Genomic DNA, 27,287 nt, shown 5'->3' with positions numbered 1-27,287 from the left:
GTGCAGCTCAGGGCGGTGAGTAAACCATTAGCCAACTGTGTGAAGCTGGGCTGCCCCGCCTGCGTGGAGGACCTCTGTGCAATCCTTGCACGAAACTGGAGCTAAAGATTGTTGTGAGACACAGAGTGGGTGCGGGGAACCAAATTCACTCCCCTAAAAGTGCAGCAGCCTTCTCTGAACCACTCGGCCATCTTGCCAGCCCCAGAACTTCAGAACGTCTTTGTGCATCGTGGGACATACACTCGTGCCTGAGTGTGTGTCTACTACGTGGGGCAAGCACCTCTGAAGGCAACAAGTGGGCATTGGACACCCTGGAATTAGTTACAAACGCTTGTGAGCTGCCCCTGAGGGCCAGGAAATGAATCTGGATCAATGCACTAGCAGCCACTACTCTTTAAATGCGGAACCGTTTCTCTAGCTGCCAGTTGTCATCTTTTTGTTTCTCGTACGCATGAATGGTCTGTAGGCTGGCGCGCTGGCACCGGTGCACTCGGGAGGCTGACACAGGAGGGCCACAGATTTGAGGCCAGCTGGGCTGTTTAGTGAGACACTGACTCGAAGGACTAAAAGGTAGGGGCTGCAGAGATGGCCCGGGAATTCAGAGCACTGGGCACTCTTCCAGAGGACCCAGGTTTGGTTCCCAAGCGCTGGTGATGGCTCACCATCACTTATAGAATTTCAGTTTCAGGGGATCTAGCACTCTCCGGCTTCTTCAGACACCAGGCGTGCATGCAGTCAAAACACCCATACACATAAAATTCTTTTAAAATTACAACAAAAAATTTAAAAGCTAATTTTTTTTTTTTTACTCTGCTACCACAAGGATGAATGGAAGCCGTTTCTGCACATGGCGGAATCCATCAGCATTTCATACAATTCCTGTGATAACTGCAAATAAAATGCCTACAGAAATAAAAACACAAGACCTTCCAAAGGTCCTGAGTTCAATTCCCAGCAACCACATGGTGGTTCACAACCATCTATAATGAGATCTGGTGTCCTCTTCTGTCATGCAGGTATACATGCAGACAGAACTCTGTATACATAATAAATAAATAAATCTTAAAAAAAAAAAAAAAAAGTGTTCTTTAGTGACCGTAGAGTCACAAAACAGGGAAAAGTGAGAGTTATAAGACACAGAACAATAGATAAACTAATTCCCAACTAAAAGACGACATGGCCGAGTTTTAAAAATCTAATCAGATGACATATGCAAGCCTCACGCGCATGTCTTTCAAGATCCATCACTGCAGCGTGACCGGACTTTAAGTCAGTGTAGACCCAGCCGGCTTTGACCCTGCGGTAACCTACTTGCCTCTGCCTGCCTCTGACAGGACCACAGGCAGGAAGGCTGCCACCATAGCTCCCACCACAAAACTCATTTTAAACAGAGGAGCTGGGCTTGGTGACGTAGTTCAGATGGTCCTTGCTTCATATGCTCAGACCCTTGGTTCAATCCTCAGCACCACCTAACATAGGCACCTTCCTGCCTGTGACCCCAACAACTTGGGAGGCAGAGACAGGAGGATTCAAGGCCAGGCCAGCTGAGGCTACTTAAGACCAGGTCTCACAAACTAAGCAAACAAATACCCTACCTGGACTCCCACAAAGCAAGCATATTTTCTATAGTTTCAAAGTAATTATACTGTCTTCCTCCTCCACTCATGACTTTAACAGATCAAACAATTAAAGTCCAGCCACTACTGATGCTAAGGTGACCTTAACAAAATAAGCTCAGGAGCAAGTTTCCCAGGAAGCAAGCAAACCTTGGCTTCCCTCAGATGAGAGCATTTTTATTTACTTACAGACACGTGCTGTTGTGGGCCAGCTTGGCCTTCTAATCCTGATCCTCCTGCCACTACCTACTGAAGTCTGGGTCAGAACCATGTCAGTATGACCAGCTTTCAGGAGGTGATCTACGGAAGAACAGATACAGGTTTCTCTGCAAGGTTCAAAGCTTCCCCAGGCTGTAACAGCTCCCATTTAAATGTGTGAAGGTACACCAGCAAAAGGTTTTTTTGTCCAGACAAACTACCTTTTTGTCCTAGCCTCTTGGGATGAGCACTTCCATTAGGGATGACTAAGCTTCTGACTCTGTGATCTTATCTCCTGTAAGTGTTGCCAACGTACAGCATCCTGGGACATGTGTGGTCATGATGCAGTTTGGACACACCTGATGGTAATTTCCCTTCTAAAGAGTGAAACAGGAGCCGTACCTGCTGGCCATCTTTATTTGTCTTTTTCCTTCAAACAGGATAACCAAAGATACAGACAGGATTCAGCAAAAGAAAACAGATAAAACAAACTCTGAAAGACCGAGAAGTGACATGCTACATTTAACCTAATTTTATTCATGCTTGCCTAGGGATGGGAAATAGATCATTCAATAAAAACATACAGTAAAAACGGGGGCGGGGGAAGGCTTATCATGTACAATGTTTAAACTACAATAATGATGTACCTTAATTACTTCCATGCACACAAGTCTAACATTACAAGTTTTTAAAAAATAAACACAATTAAGACTTCTAGGAGCATTTTATAATAAATTCCTAATTTTTCTTTGTAGATAGATCAAGCACCTCCAAAATACAGATTCCTATACACAGTGAGTACTTTGCTTAACGTACATGGACAGCCTCAGGGCAAGCTGACATCACCCCATCAGCTTGGCAGGCAACAAACCAGAGTGCCAAATGGAAAAAAGGGCAGTTGCAAATAAACTTAGAACTAAGTTAACTTTTATAATTAAATACAGAAAATATACTGATTTGCTAAAAATAAATAAGATGTGATGTATTAACACTTCACTATAAAGAATGAATACCAGGACATTTATAAATGGTGAACGAGTCTCAATAGTTTACTACGATCAACGCTGGCTAGATAGAAGTGCATATGCCGTGGAGCACTATGGGTGGTTTATGTTTCGCCACATACTTTTGTTACCTTGAGGTAGATAACACATGTGTACCAAATTCGGCATTCGTTTTCAGTTGCTGCTGGTATCATGTGTCTCTTAAGAAATGTGTACAGTATGAAAAACTTGAAAATACTAATGAATGAAAAATGTTTCAGGAAAAAAATAGATCTTTTCATGCAATTATGTACAGTCTCACTGTGTAAGTTTCAAGGCGAGGTTTTGTTTCCCGTAAAGCAGGTCACTGGTCTATGAGAATGTATTCATCCTAGCGCATCTCGTCTCCTCCTGCACTGCATTGTTTTCCTCTAGTCTCTGTGTGCAAATGACATGCCAGTTCAAATGAAGACTAACTCACATGTAGGAAAAAAAGTCTGCGTTTTACAAACCGAGACCTAAGAAAAATCCTTGCAAATTAATGACACCTTCTGATTCAAGTAAAAAAATGACTTAAAACATTAGTGATAAAAAAGACACAATACATTTCATGAAGAACAAAGAAATGTCTGCTGAGTGTTTAGTTCAGATGTTTCAGAATGCTGCTGTATGTCTTGTGAGGAATTTGAGGGGAAGATTTCATGGTGGAAGGTGTTAACGTGGCCTGGATGGACTTGAGTGGAGACCCCACTGGACTGTGGAACTGCGGGGTGCCTATGGACTCTAGCTGCTTGCTCAGGAGAAACTCCCCACTGCCGCTCAGAAGGCCTGCCTCCCGTCCTCTCTCCCCACGCTTCCCTTCCTCGACCGGCTCAGTTTCTAGCATTTCAGAATCTTCCTTCCTGCTAAAGAACTTGTCCAAATAGCTGGTGTATGTGCTCTCCTTCTCCACGTGTTCATCCTTCCTGACCTCACAACAGAACTGACTGATGAGGAAACACTCCTCCCCACCGTTCACGAACTGGCTGTCCCAAGAGGACTGGTACAAGGCTTCCAGCTGAGCCAAATTAGCCATTCCCTTTTCCTGCTTCTCTCGGCTGACTGACTTGGAGATCAAGCTTTTCAGTTCTAGCTGGGACACAGAGCTATTCAAGTCATTTAACTTGTCAACTACATCTGCAGACTCATGCTGGGAACTAAGCTCAATAGTCCCTGCGATGAAGGAGTCAAAGTCAAAGGCCTGGCTCTTCTCCCTCTCCTTCTCAGACAGCTGCTGGGACGCTTCCTCCAGCGCCATCTGCGCTTTCACCAATCCGTTCCTCTCACACTTTGACTTGCCTTTCTTATCAGACTTCTCTTTACTTTGCTCTTTCCAGTTGGAAAGGTCTATAATAAGTTTGGGCTCATAGTAATGGTTAACCTCGCTCTCCCTCCACACCAGGTTATCTAAGTATGATGGCGACCTTGTTTTGTAGTTACAGGTGTGGCTACACTCCAGATCACAGTACTTGTTCTCGTGGTGATCTGGGTACTGCCAGCAAGGCTCAGCAGAGTAGCTAGTGTCAAAGGCGGGATCCTCTAGATACTTCTCTCGGTCTCCATCCAAGTATTTTCGAGGATCAACTTGAACTTCTTCTTCATCGGTGACATCAGACAGAGCTCTTGGGTCAAGCTGAACCTCATCTATATCGAAGTTGTTATGAATAGGCCAGTCATGCTCGGAAAACTGACAATCATGATACCTGAAGAAAACACAGGCATTAATCCATGTGGTGATTTCATTTCCAAATGCACAGTGTGCTCTCTGTGGAAATACAGAGTGCTTTTTGTTTGGCTTAGTTTTTAAGAGTCTCACTATGTAGCCAGGCTGACCTCACGCTTGCAATCATCCTGCCTCCGCCTCCCCAATACTGGTCTAGAGGTGGATGTTTCAGGGCCAGCTCCGAATGAGTGCCTTTAAAAGCACTGTGCCGGGTCTATAAGGGGTAAGAGGAGAGAAAGCCAGGAGCGGTCTCTCTCGCCAGGGTTTATCATCCTCACCTAGAAGCCGTGTTACTATTTAAAGCACCAGAAGGCAATCTGGTGACTGCATACAGCGTACCAAGTTCAAAAGGAACGCCAGGTCCTCCATTCTTAAGCAGGATGAGTTGCCACTTCTCATTCACAGCCTTTGCTCTCTATTGTACTCTTATCCACAGGTAATTATCTAGGACGATGGCATATCTATAATTCAACCCCGCAACCAGTTTCACTCACGTGCCCCAAATCTGTACCTCCAACTGCAAGCAGGTATTTTACAAACCTTGGTACCACTGATAACAAGGTAGCTGAGGAGTGAGGGGAAGGCTGGCTGGAATCTGTCATCATGGTATGTTTGTGTGTACGTGCTGTTTCTGTGTACTGACACAGCACAGTAAGGCAACTACACCACAGCCAAAGGGAGGCAGAGTGGCACAGCAACAGAGGCTGGAGGACAGGAAGGACTCAGAGATGCTGGTGACTTAAGTACACTAAAGAATGTACAGGTGAGGAAATACCTGGGTATACTGAGCTGGGTTTAGGGGATGGAAAATGACAGCTAGCAGATGCGGTGAGCATACAAACACCTCAACATTAAGGGGAGAAACACAGTGCTTCAACTCCCTCTGTTTTGTTGGCCTTGCAGCCAGAATGACCAGATCTCACCTTGAGAGCAGGTGTCACTGTGTTCAGCTTAACCATTTCTTTTAAAACACAAACATGAGAAGTGAAATCTCATTTGTGATTCTCAGTCCTGGCTAACAATCAAATCCCCTGAAGACCTTGACCCTGGTGAACTGTTACAGGCTGTTATAGCACCCCACCGAAAGCAGGATGATACAGCTTAACATGCCCAGAAATTCAGAAATACCAAAAGGAGGCTAAGGAAAGAAGTACTTTAGCGGGTATTACCCATTCTATCCACAGTATTAGACCACACAGGCCCTTTCATGAATCTAGTCTAAAATTTTACATCATCTAGAAAATAACTATCACATGTTTAAGAAATAAAAAAAAATTTCTATTCAGACATTGAGATACCTAGATCCAGGCTTTGTAAAGAGCATGTTTATCACCAAGCCCCAGGTTTTATTCCTATCATAAAAAAGATTAGGCGTGTAATTAAAACAATTTCTAAAAAATTTTGAATGAGTTTATAAAATCAGTAATTTAAAGTCAGATTTTCAAGCATCTTAAAATAGCAGTGTTCTCACATTTCTTCACCAGTACCTAGTGCTAAATTCCAAGAGAGCTATTTAATAAAAAGTGACTTAACACAACCCCAAAGGCAGCATTATTAAAATGGTAACACATCTATAAACATAAAGCACACAACATATGGCACAGTAAAAACTCAATAGTTGTTTTTCTAACTTAGAAAGAATTTACCTTTCCCAATTATAAATGTGACTATGTGTTTCATCCATAAGCAAAATATCATCAACTTCATCTTCTATGTGGAAAGGATGGCTTGAAATGGGCTCATCCGTTGGAAAAGCGTAGATGCTCATGTAAGGATGGGAAAGCGCTTCCTCTGCTGTCAGCCGGTCCATGGGGCTGAACGTCAGAATCTGTTCCAGGAAATCCAGTGCTGAGGGGAGGACGAGAGGTTTACAGACAGACTATTCACCTGAAGACGCCAACCAGCAGCCTCACTGAAAACAATGTGTCTAGCTTGGCATGGTGGTGCCCATTTTCACAGCAGTAGCCACTTTACAAGCTTGGATGCACCACACTTAACGTCAGGAGCTGACAATACAAAGGTATAAAGGAGACGAAGGTCTGGTAACCCTCTGCTTTCAGTGCTGAGGGCTAGGCCCAGAGTCTCCTGCACGCCAAGCAGGCTCTCTGCCACTGAGCGCCAGCCCAGAGGTGGACTGTATAACCTGACTATGGGATTCTGACAGCGCCGTGTGTGCGTGCACAGAAGTATACACACTCAGGATGACACGAGGGGGTTACCAGAAGGCCTGAGCACGCTAAGCAATCGGTATACTACTGAGCCAAAGTCACATTTAACTATTTTTTCCTTTTCTCAAAAAAGCTACCTTACTACAGAGTTAAGACTTTTGAATATATCGTTCCACAGAGATGAACTATCTTAACAGTTGATGTTACTTTTGATTCTCACCAAGTTTCTATAATATTCAAGATTGCACAAACTCACATCTAGCACTTCACACTCCCAGTTCCAATACATTGTTCCCTTGGATTAATATGTGGTCAAAAACATTTTGCTTGCATTTTGCTCTTTTTTTCCCTTGCCATGAAGATCTCTGCATTCCTCTGACTCAATTGTTTTTATACCTAAAATTTAGGCCAATGAGTAAAGGTGTTTACTGCCAAGCCCAACAACCTGAGTTTGATCCTCTGAACTCACACGGTGAAAGCTGACAATTTTTTTAAAGACTCAAGTGGTTGTTTGGTTTTATTTTAGGATATAGCTTGTTTTTCCCTTTTTATGTATGGGTGCTCTGCCTGCATGTATGTCTGTGTATGACATGCATGCCTGATACCCAGGGAGGTCTTGGGGTGAAAATTACCGACAGTAGCAAGCCACCACACTAGTGCTGAGAATTGAACCTCAGTCCTCTAGAAGAGCCAGCGCTATTATTAACCCCTAAGCCATCTGTACAGCCTCATAAAATAATTTTAATAAAGTATGTCCTACATTCCTAGGCATTCCTGGTTAGTGTAAACACTGAGAGAACTCCACTGCAGCTAATGGAAAACCAGTCATCTGGTATGCTAACCCACAGTAGGGGGAAGATAAACTGGAAATGGGTTTAGAGCCAAGGGACAGGTGTAGTTTCTAAATTCCAGGACAGCGAAGAAATAAAGCCTAAGGGCCAGGTCAAAAGGGGAATGCCTGAGCTAAAGGCCTGGATCCACCTCAACAACTACAGACAACTCAAAAGGGACGCAAGCTAAAGCCCCCACGGAGCCCAAGCGGTTACTCTCAAATCGCAATACCTTCTCGACTAATTCCCGGAAGCAGCTGAGTTAGCGGTTTGTGTGGCTCAGTCATGTCGTTTCTAATGTAAACTGGAATCACGCTGAGAAGCTCCTGCCGATCTTCCTCATGCACAACAGGAATAGACTCTAAGATCAGCTGCATCTGTTCAAGTTCATGTGCACCTGGGTGAAAGCAACACACCAGCAGTGTAAACAAACACCCACACTGGCCACTTTTCCGGCAATAAATACACACAAAGTCTTTGCTATTCTTCCCTTCAAAAAGTCAGTGGCCCCCTGTACTGAGTCTAGTTGTCCTTGCAGACCTGCTTTAAAGCCTAAGGTAAAGCTGAAATGACACTGCACGACTTCTGAGGAGCGATCACAAGGTAGCTCAGGTTTATGGGTGATTCATTAATGCAGTTCATGTTTATGGTCAACTCTTCCCCTCCCCCACAAAAAAGGTGTCTCATTATTCAATTTGTAAATAAAAACCTTCTCACCAAATGGTTCAGGTACAACTGAACATCCACGAGCAAAATACACTACACACAAACACCCCCCCAAAATAAGTCCTGATCTAAATGTAAAAAGCTAAAACTAGGCAGGAGGACGGTGGTGGTGCACACCTTTAATCCCAGCACTGGGGAGGCAGAGACAGGCAGATCTCTGTGAGTTCGAGGCCAGCCTGGTCTACAATATGAGTTCTAGGATAGTCAAGGATATACATAGAAACTCTGTCTCAAAAAACAAGCTAAAATTATAAAATGCTTTGAAGAAAAGATGGGAGCAAATATTTTGACCTTAAAGTAGAGAACAAGTTTTCCCAGACACGCTAACGCTAAAGACAAATCAGTTGGCCTTCATCAGAACTAAATGTTCTGTGCTTCAAAAGACACTGTGATAAAAGGAAAAGACAGTGCACACAGTATAGGAGAAAATATAAATTCTGATAAGAGACTCCATGTCCACAGTGTGTAAAAAAAATCTTATAAATATGGAAGACAATCCAATTAAAAAGTAAAGGATCTGGACATTCTACAAAGATATTAAAAAGGCCAGGAAGAAATGGGATATGGTAGCTCACACTTGTAATTCTAGCAGGCAGGAGGCTGAGGCAGGAGGCCCTGGTGTAAGAGCCTACACCAACAAGAGTCAGTAAGCTACTGAGATACTGTTGATACTTTCTTATACCCACTGATGGTCACAGTCAACAAAGACACTTCTTTAAAGCGCCGGCTGAGAGTGTGTAGAAAGGGGCCTTCCCGCTTTGGCAGCCGCTGGGGATGCACACAGCCACCTGAGGAAGTGGTCCACCCTTCAAAAGTCAGCCTGCTACCATGCATCACCCAGCGGGCCTGTGCCTGCATACACGTGCCCAAGAGAACTGAAGACATGCTCGCAAAAGTCCACAGCACCACTGTTCACAAAAGCCAAAAGAGTGGAGACCTGACACCCACCAACTGACGACGAACCAAAATGTTGCCCACACCCACACAGGGCACACATTCCAGCATAGGCCAAGTGAAACCCTGCCAAGCACCACGTGACTGAACCTCTAAAGCACTAGCACAAAAGCCCAATGCATGGATGGCTTCATCCACATGAAATGTCCAGAATAGGCAATCCACAGACAAAAAGTAGATGAGCGGATGCAGGAGCCGGGGAAACGGAAACAACTACTGTCAGAGGTTATCTCCAGAAGGATGGAGATGTCCTACAACCAGACACAACCACACAAATATAACACAAACACAATGAACCACACATATAATTTTGAGCAGTACTGGGGTTTGAACTGGAGGCTCCAAGAGTACTTGAACACTGAGCCATAGCACCAGCCAAAACACCCATTTTAAAGGAGGAGACTGTATGGTATGTGAATTGGGTGTGTTTTCCTTAAAACATACTGGCTTTTTCCTTGCTCTTTTAAGATAACAGCTTCCACACTGAGGACACCCCCACTGTCCAAAGGAAACCTGGAGAAGGGGGACAACAGAAATCTGTCGGATTTTCAACAGTGAATTCGCCAGGAAATGACTAATGCAAATCAGATACGATGTAACACAGTTTGCCAACAAAGAGCCTGGATCCATAAAACACTGAAGTTTAGAAATAAGCTGGCACATAATAGAACACCAGTTTAACTAAACAATAGAGCAACTGAGTATGTGAGTAAATGTTCTCATTTCTTAGCAACAGAAACACCATTTCATCTTTGCATTTGAGTATTCCAGACTATAGAAGTTCTCTGAAATCTTACAGCGGCTTGCCTTAGGAATAAATGCAAAATGACCTCTGATCCACTTTTTCCACAGAATACTGACCTGCAAAGAGGGTTTTACCAGTCAGCATTTCAGCAAAGATGCAGCCTGCAGCCCACATGTCAATGGCTTTAGTATAGTTATTAGGAGAAAGTAAAAGCCGTGGAGATCTGTACCATTTGGTAACCAATCCTTCAGAAAGATGACCCTGGAAAAGAAACACACAGACTTCAATACCCTTCATTTTAGAGAGGGGAAGAATCCTCCAAAAAAGCCATCAAGTTCTCAATTACTACTGTTGCGTTCTAAGCCTTCCTTCAAGGCTCTTACCATCCAGAGGCCATAACATTCCCTAAGAGATAGCCATCTCTCGGATGACTATCACAAAAAGTGCAGGAAATTCACCATTAAGGCCTTAATGCCAACTCTAGGTCAAGTTCAACTTGTTTCAGAAGAGAAACATGTTCACTCCAAGTTTTAACACACTTAAGGAGCAGGCCTGCTTTGGGTCTGAGGGAAAGGTGAGAGAGATAGCACCGAAGCTCCTAGTTATCACGAAGAGAGACCAGATTCTCCACCCCCAACCCACTCCTGACCTGTGTCCAGAGGGCCTTGTTCGCCCTCAGAACACTGAGACACTTTCCTGGTGGCTACTGTTTTGCAGGGCAGAGGCCTGCTTAAGGACACTGCCTAGGTGAACCCACAGGCTGAAGGTAGAGCTACAAGTAAAGGTCTAGGTGTGGCTCCTTCCAGGGCACTGTCCAAACCTCACTGTGTGCAGCAGGGACTCAACCTCTGTCAAAGGTTGTTTATTAATCTGCATGGGTGAGGGAGGAGGGAAGACTGCCAGCAACCACACACCACAGTACAAGTGTCCAGGTCCGAGAACAGCTTGGAAGAATCCATTCTCTTCGACAGTGTGAGTTCCAGGGACTGAACTAGGTCATCAGGCTTGCTTTACTGCAAGGAGCCTTTCTGCTAAGCCATCTAGCTGTCTCCCCAACCACCACCCCCAGCTCTTTTTTGAATGGAGTGACGATATCCAGCAAGACATCATGCATTAACAAAGATTTTTTTCAGACATGGCTTGGTTTGGAATGCCAAGTAACAGGACTTGCTCTCAGGGGTTCTTTGTCACCAATTCAGTTCTACTTTTTTATTTTACTTATTAAGACAGAGTCTTACTGTGTAGTTCTAGTTTGCCTGAACTCACTGTGTAGACCATCAGACTGGTCTTGACTTACACAAATCCACCTGTCTCTGCCTCCTGAGTGCTGGGATTAAATTAAAGATAATGCACAACCATGCCTAGCTTACTTTTTATATGTTAAACTGTAAGATTCTACCTAAGATTTTATTTAAAATAAAATTTTATTTTATTTATTTAAAAGCCAGAGTTTCGCTAGGAAAACACTATAAAGTTCTTATATCAAAAAAGTGTTGCTTAAAAAGGGAAGTTGCTATGAGGTGACTGTATTTTGCCTGCATTTAATTGCCAGTTGTTCATGTAAATTTAAATTTCAAACTAACTTCCATTTAAAGGAGGTATAGCCTACAGTACAGTATAGGGCAGTATAGCATCATCAAAAGGAAAACTTAAAAGTTGGTAAAGTTTCTCTATCTTTCAATTAGGACACAGACTCCATAAAAATATATTCTACTTTGAAATAAATAAAAATTTCAATTACAATAAATAACTCTATATGGCAGCACATGCTTGAAATCCCAATATTTAAGAGGCTGAAGACAGTGAGACTGAGGTTAGCCTAGACTACACCAAAGTCCAAGGCAGCATGATTATACAGCAAGACCCAATCTTAAAAACCAAGACAGTGGACACTTCAGAACTTCACTACTAACACACAGCCATGCACTTTGAGGAAGCTGTATTTAAGCAGGGGTCCACTTCACCTTCAATTCGATGCCTACAGACTATGAATGAAAGCAGACCTGCATCAGGAAGAGAAACATCAGTTTAAAAATTGGGTAAAGATAGCTTCCCACATACCTTATGGGAGTAATGAGGATCCATGATCCGTGCCAGACCAAAGTCACCTATCTTCAGCACCAAGTCTTCAGTGTTAATGAAAAGGTTAGCTGGCTTGAGATCTCTGTGCAGCACGTTTGCGGAATGAATATACTTGAGCCCGCGCAGCAGCTGATACATGAAGAGCCTGGCGTGCTCTTCCAGTAGAGGGCCCTGCTCCAGCACGTTCGCCAGGTCTGTCTCCATGTACTCCTGAACAATGTAGACGCTGTTCAGCTCCGTCAGAGAGCCCACATCGTCTGTTAGCTGGCTTCCGCTGGGACCAAGAATTTCAAACACTTTCACAATGTTATCGTGGTCAAGTCTTCTAATAATTTTGATTTCACGGAGAGCATGTTTGACGCTCTGGGGATCAGTGAGGACAATTTTCTTGATGGCTACTCTTTTGTCACAGTCATTGTCTACAGCAGAAAAAACCAGACCATTGCCTCCACAGCCCAATGGTTTTAAGTCCATGTACCTACAGCCCAGATCAAAACCATGAATGTTCATGAGACTCTCAAATTTCTCTGCCATTTTGAAACCCTTACAATTGCCTTTTCCTTTCAAATTGTTGAACTTGTGTAAACAAGGAAGAAAACTGGCATCAAAAGGAAAGATCTCTCAAAAAGGGGGAAAAACAATTACGTCTCCACAGCACGATGGTCTCTTGATGTTCATTGCAGACGCCAACCAGGCCCGCTGAGTTCCCCTCAGACTTAAAGCTCAAAAATCTCTATTCATACTGAGAATTAAAAAGATTGCAGTGCTCATAGTTCAAGGAAGGGCAGCAACTCTGCAGACATTTAAAGAAAACACTCAAGAAACTCAAACGGAATGAAATGACATACTATGCACTCAGATTTACTATGCTAACTGACTTAACATGGGACAAAACTGTGAATAAATATGCACCCGGCAGGCCCCCATGGACATCCTCTCACAGTGCAGATACATTCAGTGTTGGACTGGTCCTGAGCAGCATCCTAAGGCGCTGGGAAGCACTCGTTCCCTTTGCTTCCTCTCTTCCTTCGTTGCTGTACTTCAACAGGAAGCCCTGGTGATGTTGGCTGACAGGCGGCTCTTGTTAGTGATCAGGTGGCTCCAGCTCACCACAATCACAATCAAAGCTACCGTCCATCTTACTCTGATACAACCTGAGAGGAAAAAAAAAGAGAAATCACCACTGGAGAAAACACTCCGTTTCTGTACCACACAGCAGTGAGGCATTTAGTAGGGAAGGCCTAGAGCAGGCATGGTGCCATATGCTGTGAATCTGGGGAGGCCGAGGAAAGAGCATTGTTTGGAGCTCCAGGCCAGCCTGGGCTACAGTGTAAAGTCTCTCCATCTCTGTCTCTCCCTCAACCCATTCATCATGGTTCATCACACTTACTTAGTCAAGTGTAGGTTTCCCAGAGTTCACAGCACTGAATTCTCTGGAACAGGCTCATCAGGTTGGCATTTCAGAAATGGCAACCAGGGAACCAGTGAGTAAGAAGGTTTGGTGTGCAAATATCAGGACCTGAGCTCAACTCCTTAGTCCCGTGTAAAAAGCACTGTGTCAGGAGGACTGCTGGACCTTTTCAGGGATGTAAGTCAAAGAATGATAGAACAGGATGCTCTGCATCCTCTTCTGACCTCTGCATTCACACAGGCATCTGTTTGCACAAAAAGGTATGCACACACACCACACACACACCACACACACACACACCACATGAAATGCCAACCAGTATGGGAAACTTCATAATTTTTTATTTTATTTTTTGAGACAGGATTTCTCTGTGTAACAGAGCTCTGGCTGTCCTGGACTCACTTTGTAGAACAGGCTGACCTTGAACTCACCAAGATCTGCCTGCCTCTGCCTCTGGGATTAAAGGCACGTGCCACCACACCCAGCATCTTCATATTTATAAAACTATTTACAAGTAAAATTCTCTTGAAAGGTAAAATTCTAGCAGCACTTTCATAGCTGGAGCACTATGTCACTATCGATCAACTGTGTTGGCACCCAGGACACAAAGCCTCGCAACACAGAATGGACTTGTAGAGCACGCTCCGAAGTTGGTCAAGAGTGGGCAGCTCACGTGGGATGGACACCACTGGCTGCCAGGGAATTCAAACTACCTTAACATTTCCCCTGGACAAACTGGAGGCGAGGTGCGCTGGCCTGCACGCTCGTGTGCCCCACCATGCCTGGCTTTTACATGGGTGCTAAGCATTGGGCTGTTTCTCACGTTTGCACAGCAAGCACTTTATTCACAGCCATCGCTCAGGCCCTGAAAAAACATTTTAATATTCCATTAACATCAAGTTTGAAGAGGAATGCAAAAAAATATTTTTTAAACCACAAAAACAAAGAACTGGCAAAAACTGATTATTGAGACTAGTTTAAAATAGTAAAAGAAAGCTGGGCTTGGTAGTCCACACCTGTAATGCAACACTCAGGAGACAGAGGCAGGTGGCTCTCTGAGTTCAAAGCCAGCCTTGTTTAAATATCAAGTTCAGTCCAGCCAGTCTGAGATTGTCTCAGAAAATAAAAAATAAGTAACAGTAAAAGAACTTTAAAGCACCATGGCATAAACACACGAAGAAGAAATGAACAAGTAACACCCTTGGGCCCGACTATTTTCCCTTCAGGTAAGCTCCTTGAGAACTGCCTGCTTTCTTTTTATGTTGTTGGGTTGTTTGTTCATTCGGGTTTTTGTTTTGTTTTGTTTTTGGTAATGCTCCCATGCTATAGGAACTGGACTTCCTGTTCTAACTCTGGTCTGGAGTGTCTCGAAGGGCTGTACTGTGCAAGCTGACTTGTGAGCTAACAGCCTTAAAGGCAGAACTAGCTCTGCACGAACACACAGCTGCAAGCACACTGCGGCTTCTCAGGGTCAAGGAGTCCCCTAACCTGTCCACAGTGACAGCCTCTGAAAGCCACTGGGCTACTCCGCTCTTCCCCAGAGTCAAGTGAGCAGCCTGTGTTAACTGGAGCTCAGCGCCCTGGGAAGGAATGGGGTGAGACTGCTCTGTCTCCTCGGCTGGTACAATGGCATTGTTATCAAATTCACCCTTGTCTGTGATCAGTGCCTCAGACTCTCCAGTTACTGAGTTCCCAGGGCATAGGAGGCCACAACTTAGCTGCCTGCCCACAGGCAAGCCCTTGCTCCTCAGCCTAAGGGAGGGTCACCTGAAGAGTTATCCTTTCAGGAGCTGGATCTCAAGGAGGCCAGAGGTGGAAGCCAGTATTGGTGAACCATCTAGAAAGCAAGAGTCTCTTGGCTAAGTAAACATCAAGGCCTAACAGACTTGTTTCATGTAGTAGCAGTACTTAGCTACCATCCATCCATCCATCCATCATCTATCTTCCTCCTGTCTAAGACATCATGGGGCGAGGGGGCCACAGAAAGCCTCATTATGTAGCTCAGCTTGCCTGAACTCACTATGTGGACCAGGATGGCTTTGAACTCACTAAGTGCTGGGATTAAAGTTCTGCACCATCATACCTGGCTGGACTTTGCTTCTAAGATGCCATATTGACCTAAGACTAAAGAAACACTGGAACAAACACAGGACCACAAAACATTTGAGCAATTCTTCTTCAGATACCTTTGATGCCTAAGGATTCCCATCAGATTTTTGGGGCAGTTGGGATAGGTCAGTTGGGGCAGTTGGGATAGGTCAGATACCCCCAAATGTGGCGACTTATTTTAAATCACTATGCCACAATCCAACAGACTTGTTATCTAAGCTAGTGAAGATGCCACCTTAGCACCCACACTCGGTACACCACAGAGCTCACACTAGTAGCTACATGCCTCATCCCATGTCACATTTACCAACCTATTACAGACCGAAGCAGGTCACACATCTCACAGACACTCCCAAAGGAGTTGAAGTGTTATCTCAATCAGGACCCAGAAGCATAGAGAACCAAGACATGAACAGTTCTAAGAGTCTAAGAGTCAGTTCTTCCAGCTAGACATCTCATTCCGACAGAGAATCCTGAAGGCTCACAGCATGCCAGCACTGTCTTCAGACATTAAACTGTAGCTGAGAGAAACAAGAGAAACAGCCTGCTTTTGGGTCCTGACTCAGAGAAAGCCTGAGTCTGAGCACTCCCACTCCTGCTGTTTCCTACTTCCTTTCTTCTCTTCTACAGCATTCCCATTCTTCCCAAGGTTATTATTCTTCAGAGCCTCTACTCATTCTCTCCCGAGACACCAGCCCTCCCCCTGCTCTGGTGGCTGTCTGCTTTAAATTAAGAGGTTTTCAGACAAGGCAGTTTTACCAGCGTTTTCTGAGCAGAGCATCTGGCAGTTACTTACATGCCCTATCAACTGTACTGAATGAACAAAATGGCACTTCCAATGAGCTGATAAGAAGTTTTGGGAGAGATAAGCCCTATTCTCCTGTTTTTGCAGGATCAGAGGACTAGCCTGGCCACTGGAGACTGTGAGGGGACAGCCCCAGCATTACACTTTCAGGCATTCCTTCAGGAGCCTCACCCCACCGTGAACACGTCAACACGCTTGTCAACAGGAAAAAGCAAACGCTTTCAACCCCTGCGAGTGCAGAAGCAAAAACCACTTAAGCCTGTTACATTCCCCCTTTCCTGTGTGGAGGTGGAAGGACGGACTGGGTCAGAGAACTGTGCTCTCCATAACCACAGAAGCAGCCTCTGAAGGCCCAGGCAGCACCAAAGCACATGTCAGTCAGGCCTTCCTTCACATACTGTGACCCTAGCAGGGTCTAAGCCACCTGGACCCTCCTCAAACTTCAGGTGAAAATGACCACTGCTGCCTTGAGCTAAGCCTGTTTCTGGTACAGGACCTTACAAAAATTGTCTAGAATCAATGCCCTGACTCACACCAACTTGTATTCCCACCTACTCACAAGGCTGAAGCAGGAGAATCAGTAGTTCAAGATCTACACAACAAAACCCATCTCAAAAAATGTTAAAGAGACTGGAAGTATGGCTTTGCAGTCAAGCCCTCGCCCAGCACTCAGGAGGTCCTAAAGACAATTCCATCCTTAACTTCCGCTCCAGGGGAGCCAGTGAGCTCTTCTGACCTCCAGACACCAGGCACAAATGTGGGGCACACATTCAGGCAAAACAGCCAAACATAAAATAAATACAAAGTTTAAAAGATTCATTAAAATGTCAAGCCCTTCAGAAGAGAACATTTCATGGTTGCCTTGTGCCTGGCAACAAAGCAGAGCAGAATTTTCCACTGACAGGATTAAGGAGAAATCAAACTTCTAAGGAACAGTTAAATGGCCGCATGTGAAGACACCAGAGGCCGACCTGCACATGCCCTTTTCTATGGGTTATTAGTGAGTACAAAAGACTAAAGGCAAGTCATACGTGCTGTAACCGCACCTCTAAGCCCAGCACTCTGAGAGGCCCAGAAAGGACGACCACTGCAAGTTTGTGGCAGCCAGGCTACATATGGAGACCATCCTCAAAAGAAAAGGGGCTGGAAAACCCAAATGCAGCTCCCCTCTCAAAGTGGGGCCAAGACATGAAGTTGAGATAAAAGCCTCTGCAGTATTCCACATCTTCAGAGTAACAAGTTCTTCTCCTAAGGCTCAGCCAAGGAAACATGGGCTGCAAGGGAAAGAAAGAGAATAGCTCCTACAGTCAACGGAGCCAGTAGCTGGGCTAGAAGCAGAGAACTCCAAGGTTCAGGAATCTAATGGGCCTTCAGAGATACATGTCAGAACATTTCCAAAATAGATTAAAAAACAAACAAAATTAAAAGAAAAAAACACCAACTCACAAATGAATTCACGTCAATAGGACACACACGGACGGACACACACACACATACATACACGAACGGCTCTTAAAGCCAATCACAAAGTGTGTATCAGGGAAGAACAGAAAGACTAAGGGGTGGACATCACAGGAATGATACAGAAGCCTAGAAGAGGGACAGAGAAACAAGGCTGTCACCAGAGAAGAATGTGAGTTTATAAAGCTTACCACGGTTCACAGAATTTTCTGTGATGTCTACACTATTCTGCCCTGCAGGGTAGCCATAAGCCACAGCTGGTGACTAAGAAACTGCAATATGACTGACTCCACTGAAGCCTCCATCCATCCATCCACTCATTCACTGGCTTTTATGGTACCAGGGATTGAACCCTGAGCCTTGTGCATGCTAGAGAAGCAAAGCATTTTATCACAGAGCTAAAGACTCACTTCCATTAATTAAAGGGGAATGCTGTTAGTCCAGCACTGGGGAGGCAGAGACAAGTGGATCTATGTGAGCTCTTGGCCTGGTCTACATAGTGAGTTCTAGGACAGCCAGGCTACACAGAGAGACCCTGTCTCAAAATTAACAACAAAAAAGTTGGGTTTTGGTGATAGGTGCAGCTCAAAGATAAACTGTGCTTACCGAACACAAAGTCTTGTGTTCAACCCCAATTAACAAAATAACATGAATTATTAAAATGCCAACCTGTGGCTACCATGTTGTACAACTCTAACATATTTGCATATTCTAAAAGACACTTAGCAGGAAGGTGAAACTCATGATGCAGGGAAGAAAGAAGCCTTTGGAACCCAAGAAAAGGAATCAAGAACAAGAACACACAGGGCGGATACAACCGGTAGAGAGCCTGCATTAGGCTTGGTGAGAACCAAAACCCAGGGTCACACCCAGAACACAGGAGCCAAGCAGAAGGGAGGCGCCTACCTCGGCATTTACCCTGTCTCATTTATGTGCCAGGCATTCTCTTAGTGACAAATACCTCATTTTACAGATCCCAGATGCCCCCAAAACTGAGGTAATGCCATACAGCCACACAGAGTACAGTAGAGAAGATCTGGGCACACCAGTCTGATTCTGCAGTGAGAAGCTTCTATTTGCATGCTTAAAAAAAAAAACTTTTACAGCATAATGACCAAACACCCTGAAAACAGGTTAAAAGAAGCATTTATTTATTTTGACTCAATTTCAAAATGTCATTCTATCATGGAGTCCAAGACAGGGCAGAGCAGTGACCTATGGAGACTGAGGAGAGTTTGGGGCCAGGGCAAGGTATCACTCCAAAGCCATGTCCCTGATAACCTACTTCCTTCAAAGACCACCTCCCACTTTTAACCAGCTTCCAAAAATGCCACCAAATTACAAATCAATCAAGGGATTAAGATCAAATCAGAGCCCTCCCGTACATACCCAGATGTATGCTTTAATAATCTCCCAGGCAATTTCTTTTTTCTTTTTTGGTTTTTCAAGATAGGGTTTCTCTATGTAGCCCTGGCTGTCTGGACCCACTTTGTAGACCAGGCTGGCCTCGAACTCTCACAGTGCTGGGATTAAGGCGTGCGCCACCACACCGACTGCTTCTCTGAGTGTGCCCTTAAGTCCTCCCCATTTCTGCGCACAGCAAGCAGGCCAGTCTGCCAGGTACCTCCAGAACCAACAAAACCTGGAGATGAGGCCAAGGGCAAGACTACTACTGACCAGAGTAACTCAGAAAAACCTTGTTCATTTGTATTATTTTGGATCCAACTGAAAGAAACAGGAAGAAATGTGCAAAAATTCTTGCAACTTAGATTATCCTTTTTGATACAGGGCACCGCTTTCTAACATCCATTAAAAGAATATCTAGGCATAAAGTAAGTTAGTAAAAATCCTACCATCTCTTCAATTTGTACATAAAGAGAGAATTACCAAAGTTAGACTCATTATTATTTAGTCACAAACATCTAGATTAGGCTCGGAATACAACTCAGTTGGTAGTGTTTGCCTAACACACAGAAAGCCCCAGCCTGGGTCTCCAGCACCACACAAAACCAAGTGCAGTGGTGCATGCCTGTAACCTGACAGAAGCAGGAAGATCCAAGTTCAAGGCCAGCCTTGGCAACATAGTTACTCTCCAGTCACCAGGGTTACAACTACAACCTAAAAAAACAGAACAGAATAGAACAGAACAGAACGCCAGAGCTGGACTCCTTTAGTCCCAGCGCTCAGGAGGCAGAGGCAAGTGGATCACTGAGTTTGAAGGCAGCCTGATCTACAGAGCGATTTCCAGCACAGCCAGGGCTACACAGAGAAACCCTGTCTATAGGTATATAGATGATAGCTAGATAGACGATAGATAGATAGACAGACAGACAGACAGACAGATAGGAGTGGGAGAAATAGTCTTCCTCAGGAATGAGCACACGAGTTGGTTATTCAATACCAAGTGTTCAGCCCTGAAAACAGACATAGGAGTGACAGAATATAGACAGAATATAGAGCTATAGGTGCATAGATAGATAGATAGATAGATAAATGGATAGATATTCATTTCTCAGGGGCATCAGTCACTTGTCAAATACTTACTCATTACCACCCTGACCAGTTGCACCCTCACTGGACAGCACAAAACAGAGCTATATTCCAGCCCTATCACACAGACCCAGAAGGTGAACAGAACAGCCATGTTGCTCCTTCATCACACAAGTTCTAACCAACAGTGATTATATTCTCACCTTTAAATTCACTTTTTTTTTCAGGAGGGCTAGGAGACAAAACAACACACAAGACTTGGGTTTCCCAAACCAGTCACTAAGTAGCCGAAGGCCATTCATGTCTCTCTCAGCAGAACCTTTCAACTGGCAGTGCATTCAAATCACTGAGAATCTTGCTAACATGTAGCTTCTAATTCACTGGGCCTGGATTAGCAAACAGTATGAACCTCTAACCAGCGCCAAGTGACAGGGTCTTAGTTCATACCAGGCCTCAATTTACTTAACTGTCAAATGATGCAGCTGCAGCAAAATGCCCATGCCACCCTTTCAAACACTCGAGGGTAGTGTTATGGTTGCAGAGGTAGAATCCTTAAAGTAAATGTTAAGGTTCTTAGATCCTAAAACCTTTGTTACTTTTGTATATACGATCCCTCCATCTGTGCATACATTAGAGGTCAGAAGACAGCTATGGAATCGGTTCTGTCCTGTCACCCTCACATGAATTGCTGAGATCCACCTCAGGTCACCAGGCTTGCTCAGCAAGCACCTTCACCTGCTGAGCCACCTCATCTGACTAATTATTCTAACAACTTTTAAACCACTGAATTTAAATGAAAATCAAAGAAAAAACTTGATGTACTAATTTACTTTCTAGTGCTATGATAAACAGCATGGGATAAAAGCAACTGGGATGAAAGGGTTTATTTAATTTTAACTGCTCATAGTCTATCTATCATGAAGAAATGTCAGGGCATAAACTCAAAGCAGGATCCTGGAGGCAGGAACTCAAGCAGAAGCCATGCAGGAACTCTATTTATTGGCTTGCTCTCCACGGCTTAATGAGCCTGCTTTCTTGTTTGTTTGGGAGTACTTTGTGGTTTTATTTATTTAAAGACTCACTGTGTAGCCCAGGCTAGTCTGGAACTCGGGCATCTGCCTGCCTCTGACTGGGGAATGCTGGGAGATTAAAGGTGCACACCACAATGGTGGGCTGAGACTGCTTTTCTTTCTTTTTTCAAGATTTATTTATTATGTATACAATGTTCTGTCTGCATGTACACCTGCACGCCAGAAGAGGGCACCAGATCTCACTATAGATGGTTGTGAACCACCATAAGGTTGCTGGGAATTGCTCAGGACCTCTAGAAAGAGCAACCAGTACTCTTAACCTCTGGGCAATCTCTCCAGAACCCCAACTGCTTTCCTTATACCCCCCAGGACCACCTGCCCAGGGTTGGTGCTGCACCCAGTAAGCTGGGACCTCCCACACAAATCATTAATCAAGAAAACGCCCTACAGACTTGCCTACAAGCCAACTTGATGGAGGCGTTTTCTCAATTGAGGGTCTTCTTCCCAGATGATTACTTTGTCAAGTTGACAAAAAAGAAGGACAAATGATTTACTACATAAACATTCAAATTTCTAGAGGGTTGACTTGTTTAAAAGATAAAGGTTTAACGACTGCAGAAGCAGAGGAGGCAGTCCCTTGAGTCAAGGAGTTCAGAGCCAGCCCAGCAAACTTGTTCAGATCCTGTCTTTTAAAACAGCAAAGAAAGCAGGAGGCCGGAGAGATGGCCCAGTGGGTAAAGGCTACTGGACAGGCCCAGAGTTTGAGTCCCAGCACCCAAGTTGGGAGGCTAATAACTGCACATAATTCCAGGACCAGAGGATCTGACACCCTCTTCTAACCTCCTCTGGCACCTGCACACTTATGTGCAGGCATGAACATGCAAAAACAAAATTATAAAAACAATTTTTTTCAAGACTGGGTTTCTCTCTGTGTAGCCTTGGCTGTCCTGAACTCACTTTGTAGACCAGCCTGGCCTTGAACTCACAGAGATCCACCTGCCTCTGCCTCCTGAGTGCTGGGATTACCCAAATGCTGGGCATGAATGTGTGAGCCACCACACCCAGCAATAAAACTTAAAAAAAAAAAAAAAAAAAAAAAAAAAGGCAAAGCAAACAAACTCCAGCAGCCAAGCATGGTGTCACATGCCTATAATTTCATGAGGCTAAGGCAGAAGGATAACACATTTTTGGCAGGGCTGGGCTGTGTAGAGAACAGTCTCAAAAAAAAACAAAACAAAAAACAAACAAAAAAAGCAAAAAACAAAACAAAAACAAAATTGGAAGGGGTGCCTTATCAGAAGGATATACTATATTTTCCCAAACACACGATTCACAGAAAAGAGTGACGCTGGGTTCGCGGGAGTCACTGTCACCTTCATGGCATCAGCTCACATGAGCAGCTTGCTGGCAAAAAGCCAGGGTACAGTAGTGTCATTTTATATTTGTAAAGTCTGAGTACTCAGCAATAAAACTGACCGAGACCAGATACTGTACGCAGGTTACAGTGTAAGAGTACACAAACAGCCTGCCAGGGCCGGCAGAGTACTGCCAACAATGTCACAGAGAAATGACTTTAGAGGCATCTTCCCCATTTAACAGGGGCCCTGAACCCAAAGGAGCAGGGCAAACAAGGAACTGGAGAGCAGTGGAGGGCAGGCTCACAAACCTTAGAGAGAGCTGGTTCCTAACTCCTGATTATGCGCATCAGTTAATTACCTGCATTTAGAAAGCCCACACGCCCAACTTCTAAGTAATGGGATGCTTTCAAAATCAGTTGTAGATTCTTGTTTCCTTTAATAGGAGATACTAAGTATGAATTTATCTTTGTATAAAATTTATCTAAGTATAAAATTACCTGTGTAAAGCATGTAAGGCAATTTCAAAATATCTCCATAGACTTAATCAAATCCACAATACATTTACAGCCCAGGACACTTCCCAAACAACTTTCAGAAAATGAAGAGGACAGAGAAAATAACAAACGCGTGGGGAGATGGCTACTTACTTCCTCACTTAAGAAGCAAGCCTTCACCTTCAGGCAGTCGTGGTTTTAGGCTGGTCTCACTGTCTGGCTCCTGACTATCTGGCTCTGTAAGGCACTCTCCAGGTCGACCAGCTAGCTAGCTGCTCAGACAGCTCTGCTGGGCTCCGACTCAGGAGGGTTGGCTTTAAAGGTGAGCACAACCCCCACCTGCCCTCTGGCAATCTTGTTTTAAGCCAATCTGTTAAATGCAGGCCATGAAATATGTCCAAATATCTATTTTATCACCAAGCCTCAGCTTAAGTCCTAAATTTGGAACTATTCATTCAGTTTCTCTCTTCAAAATGATTAAAAACAGGGCTTGTAACAATGCCTGTTCCAACCTGTCTTTATTAAAATAGAAAATGCACAGGGCTGGAGCCAGGGCTCAGCAGTCACAAGCACTGGCTGCTCTTCCAGAGGCCCCAGATTTGATTCCTAGCACCCACACGGCGGCTTACAAGCCTCTGAGACTCCACTGCCAGGAGATCCAATGCCTTCCTTCTTCAGGCCTCTCTGAGGGTACCAGGCAAATGGTGCAAAGACACCTGTGTGCAGGCAAAACTCTCAGAATGATGATAATAACTTTAAAATACAGAAGATACATAGATATCACAAGAAAGTGTGTTTAACGGCTTCTACTCAACTCTGGTGGCATTTGTTCAACACTTAAACCAATACCTTCCAGACAAAGCTACTTTTACATAATCAATGAAACAGTCAAGTCCCACCAAGACTGAACTGTTTGTTCTGTCTGTCCTTTATAGATAACTTCCTAACAAATATCTCTTAATAGTAGCCAAAAGACCTGTTAGTATCAAACATTTAATTTCAGCAACTAACCAGCAACTAACTATCTTTTCTCTCAATAAGCGTTATACAATTGTACCTCTGCAGGATGGTGGATATCCTCTTAAAAGGCAAGTTAAGAAACTATTACTTTTTTTTTTTCCCAGAAAATCTATTCTTCAGAGAAACGAGAATTGCGATATGGGCAGAAACACTTTAGACTACTATGAAAAAAAAAAAAAGAAAGAAAGAAAGAAAAAAGCCACGTAGTAGCGGCTGTGGGCAGGGAGAGTCCCCACTCGGCCGGAAACTCGCAGTGCCGAGCCTCCTCCCACTGGCCCCGACCCCTTCCCAGGGCAGCCTGAGTCAGCAAGCCTACTAGTTTGTCAGTTAGGAGTTCCCACGATGCCTACACGAACTTATGTAAAATGCTGCAGCGCTCTCAGCTCTTACGCTCGTCATTAACACCGTTGTCTTTTCTACTGCAATACTAAATGTTCAAGTCAGTCCTCTCCAGATTCTTTTTTAATCGCAGAAAGTGGGCAGGCTGCTTTTCAATCCTCTTCTGCAAATGACTAAACTCCAAAATATCCTCGCTTAAAGCTGATTTCAAACAATGTTTCCTTTTCCAGGGTCTTTTTTTTTCCTGAACAGTAATACTGAAGCGATAAAACAGTCAACACAAAATCTGGCAAGCTTCCGAGACAATTACTGATTAGGACATCAGTAAGCAAGGTTTATGATGGAATTACACTAACTAATACAACATATATGTTAAGGCACCTTACAAACAGTTTTTTTTAACAACCACACGCTAAAGACGTGCTTCTTTCTACCCAATTCAAAATTATTTCTGAGCACTAAAATGTGTCATCTCTAAGAAGCTCTGCAGCTCATAATGGTGCACACGTGTTAAAACCCAGCAGGAAGCCGAGGCAGGGGACTCGATCCTCAGAGCCCAGCGGAGACGAACTACGTGGCGAGACTGTCTCAACAAACAAACAAAAAACCCTTTGCGGGCCGGACCCTGTTTAGACCCTACGTTCTCCTCTCCTCGGGTCGCTCTTTCCGACACACTTCCTCCGATGCTGAAGAGACGGAACGTTAAATTAGGGCCGAATTTTACCAAAATAAACACGCTAGAATAGCCAACAATTAGAGGGTCGTTCGGAAGCTGGCTGCTCTTCGTTGGGTGGCCCGTGAGGGCTCCCCGCACCCACCCACCCAGCCACCCCGCTCTGACAATCATCTCCGTCCGTAAAAAGTTAAGGCTGAGAACCTAACTGCCCCGGGACTCCCGGCAACGAGCGCCGACTGTTGAGACCCAGTGAGGAGACCTCCCAGCGCCCCCTCGCCGGCTCCCTCCGCCCCGCCTTTCCCACTCTCAAGGTGGGTCACGACACGGAAGCGCTCTCAGGGGGCCTGCCGCACGCAGCCCACCCCGGGGCACCTGAGCCTCGGGGAGCCCATGCCGGGCGGGAACAAAAGGCGGCCGAGCAGCCCTCCGCTCCACGCCAACTCCCCGAGCCCGGCGGGAACAGGCTCCAGGCCAGGAGGCCCGGAACCGGTAACGTACGTTTTCATCTGGGTGTTTTTCCGGATCGCACCTTAACGTCCGGGGAGATGTCAGGAGCCCCGTCTCAGGCCGGCCCCCGGCACCGCGTGGACCGCCTGCCACAAACTTGGGCGGACTTGAGGGCTGGGGCGGGCAGGGCGCTACGCAACGCGCCGGAGACTTTGCCCGGCCGGGAGTCAGCTGAGGCCGAGTCACCCGGGCGGGCGAGGGGGGAGGAGACAGGGGAGCGTTAGGGAGGCGGGCGAGCCCGGGAGGCAAGCCTCCGCAGCCCCAAGCGCTCCCGGACCACCGCCCTCGCCGGCGCGCCGCCGGGGACTCGAACCCGCGGAGCAGGGCGCGGGCGGCGGGGACTCGAACCCGCGCAACACAGCCCGGCGCAGGCGGCGGGGGCCGGCCTGCTCGATGCCTGCGGCCGGCGGCCCCGGCGAGGGGCGTGCCGGGTGGGAGGGGCGCGCCGGCCGCGCCGCCGGCCCCACGCGGGGGACCCGGCCCTCGCAGGCGGCCGCGCCGCCGGGGCCGAGCGGGCACACGGAACAAAAGCGCCTTTGTTGAGCGGCGGCCGCCCGGAGGGTCACACACAATGGACGCGGGAGCCGGCGCCGCCGCCGGGCCCTCCGCCGCCCCCTCCCGCGCCGGCCCGCACACGGACGGACACACACACACACACACACACTCACGGGACTCCTCCGACTCATCGAGAGAGTGCGAGGCCCGCGGACAGCCCCCAAGGTCGGCTCAGGTCTCCGGCTGTGCTGGCGGCAGCGGCGTCTCCGAGGCTCTCGCTTTGCCGCAGTCGCCGCCATGTAACCCCGACCCGCGAGAGAGGGCGCGGAGAGGAGGCGGGGCCTCGCCGCGGCACGCCCCCTCGCGTCACAGGCTCACTCCACGGCGGCCCCGCCCCCGCCCGGCCGCACGCGCCGGAATTTCCAACGCCCGTGACTGCGAGCGCCGCGGGGGCGGCGGGGGCCGCACGCGGCCTGCTGGCGGGTATGCCCCGGCCTCAGCTGAACCGCCGCCCGGGCCGTCGCACCGAGTGACCCGGCAGGGCGAGCCTCTGGACGGCAGCCGGGCCGCAGGCTGTCGGGAGGAAGAGGCCGAGGGCGAACGCGCTAGGCCTGGTGCTGGGCAGAGGAGCTCCCGCGGTGTAGGGAAGCTCCTGGGGTCGGGGCCGTCGGGGCCGTCGGGGCCTGCCCTCCGCCTCCGGGAGCGTCCGCTGTATCCCGGGAGGTGAAAGGGGCGAGGGGGCCTGAGGGAACCCAGACGGCAGAGTGGAGTAGTTGGGACAGGGAGCGCTAGACGGAGGTGTGCTGGGGAAGGTGCCCTTCCCGGGCCGAGGTGAAGCTTAAGTATTTAGGAAATTCGAGAGTGAAAAAACACAGGGCTTGCCTGGCAGCGGTCGTGCATGCGAGAGTTTCTCTACGAGTTCGAGGCCAGCCTAGTCTACATAGTGAGTTCCAGCACAGCCTGAGCTACCTGATAGACCCTGTCTCAAAAGGGAGTTGGTGGGGGGGGCATTGTTGTATCTCTGCAG

General features: G+C 46.2%; 1 protein-coding gene across 3 annotated transcripts; it reads right to left on the bottom strand.

The window, feature by feature from the left end:
• Positions 1 to 2,213: 2,213 nt before the first annotated feature.
• On the bottom strand, positions 2,214 to 26,571 carry Mapk6 (mitogen-activated protein kinase 6). 3 transcript variants are annotated; one of them, XM_021631624.2, is made up of 6 exons: positions 26,434 to 26,571; positions 12,044 to 13,218; positions 10,099 to 10,243; positions 7,790 to 7,954; positions 6,206 to 6,407; positions 2,214 to 4,539 (listed from the first exon to the last, which is right to left on the bottom strand). In XM_021631624.2, exons 2-6 carry the CDS (start codon positions 12,596 to 12,598, stop codon positions 3,438 to 3,440), a joined length of 2,169 nt encoding a protein of 722 aa, XP_021487299.1. In that variant the 5' UTR covers positions 12,599 to 13,218; positions 26,434 to 26,571; the 3' UTR covers positions 2,214 to 3,437. The 3 variants fall into 3 exon arrangements, with proteins under 3 accessions (XP_021487299.1, XP_021487300.1, XP_021487301.1); XM_021631625.2 differs by lacking the exon at positions 26,434 to 26,571 and adding an exon at positions 25,757 to 26,054; XM_021631626.2 differs by lacking the exon at positions 26,434 to 26,571 and adding an exon at positions 25,788 to 26,054.
• Between the last annotated feature and the right edge of the window lie 716 nt (positions 26,572 to 27,287).

Source organism: Meriones unguiculatus, chromosome 6 (assembly GCF_030254825.1).
Source record: "Meriones unguiculatus strain TT.TT164.6M chromosome 6, Bangor_MerUng_6.1, whole genome shotgun sequence".
Lineage (NCBI taxonomy): Eukaryota > Metazoa > Chordata > Mammalia > Rodentia > Muridae > Meriones > Meriones unguiculatus.
Note: the sequence above shows the minus strand (reverse complement) of the source record. Positions and strands in the feature narration are given on the sequence as shown.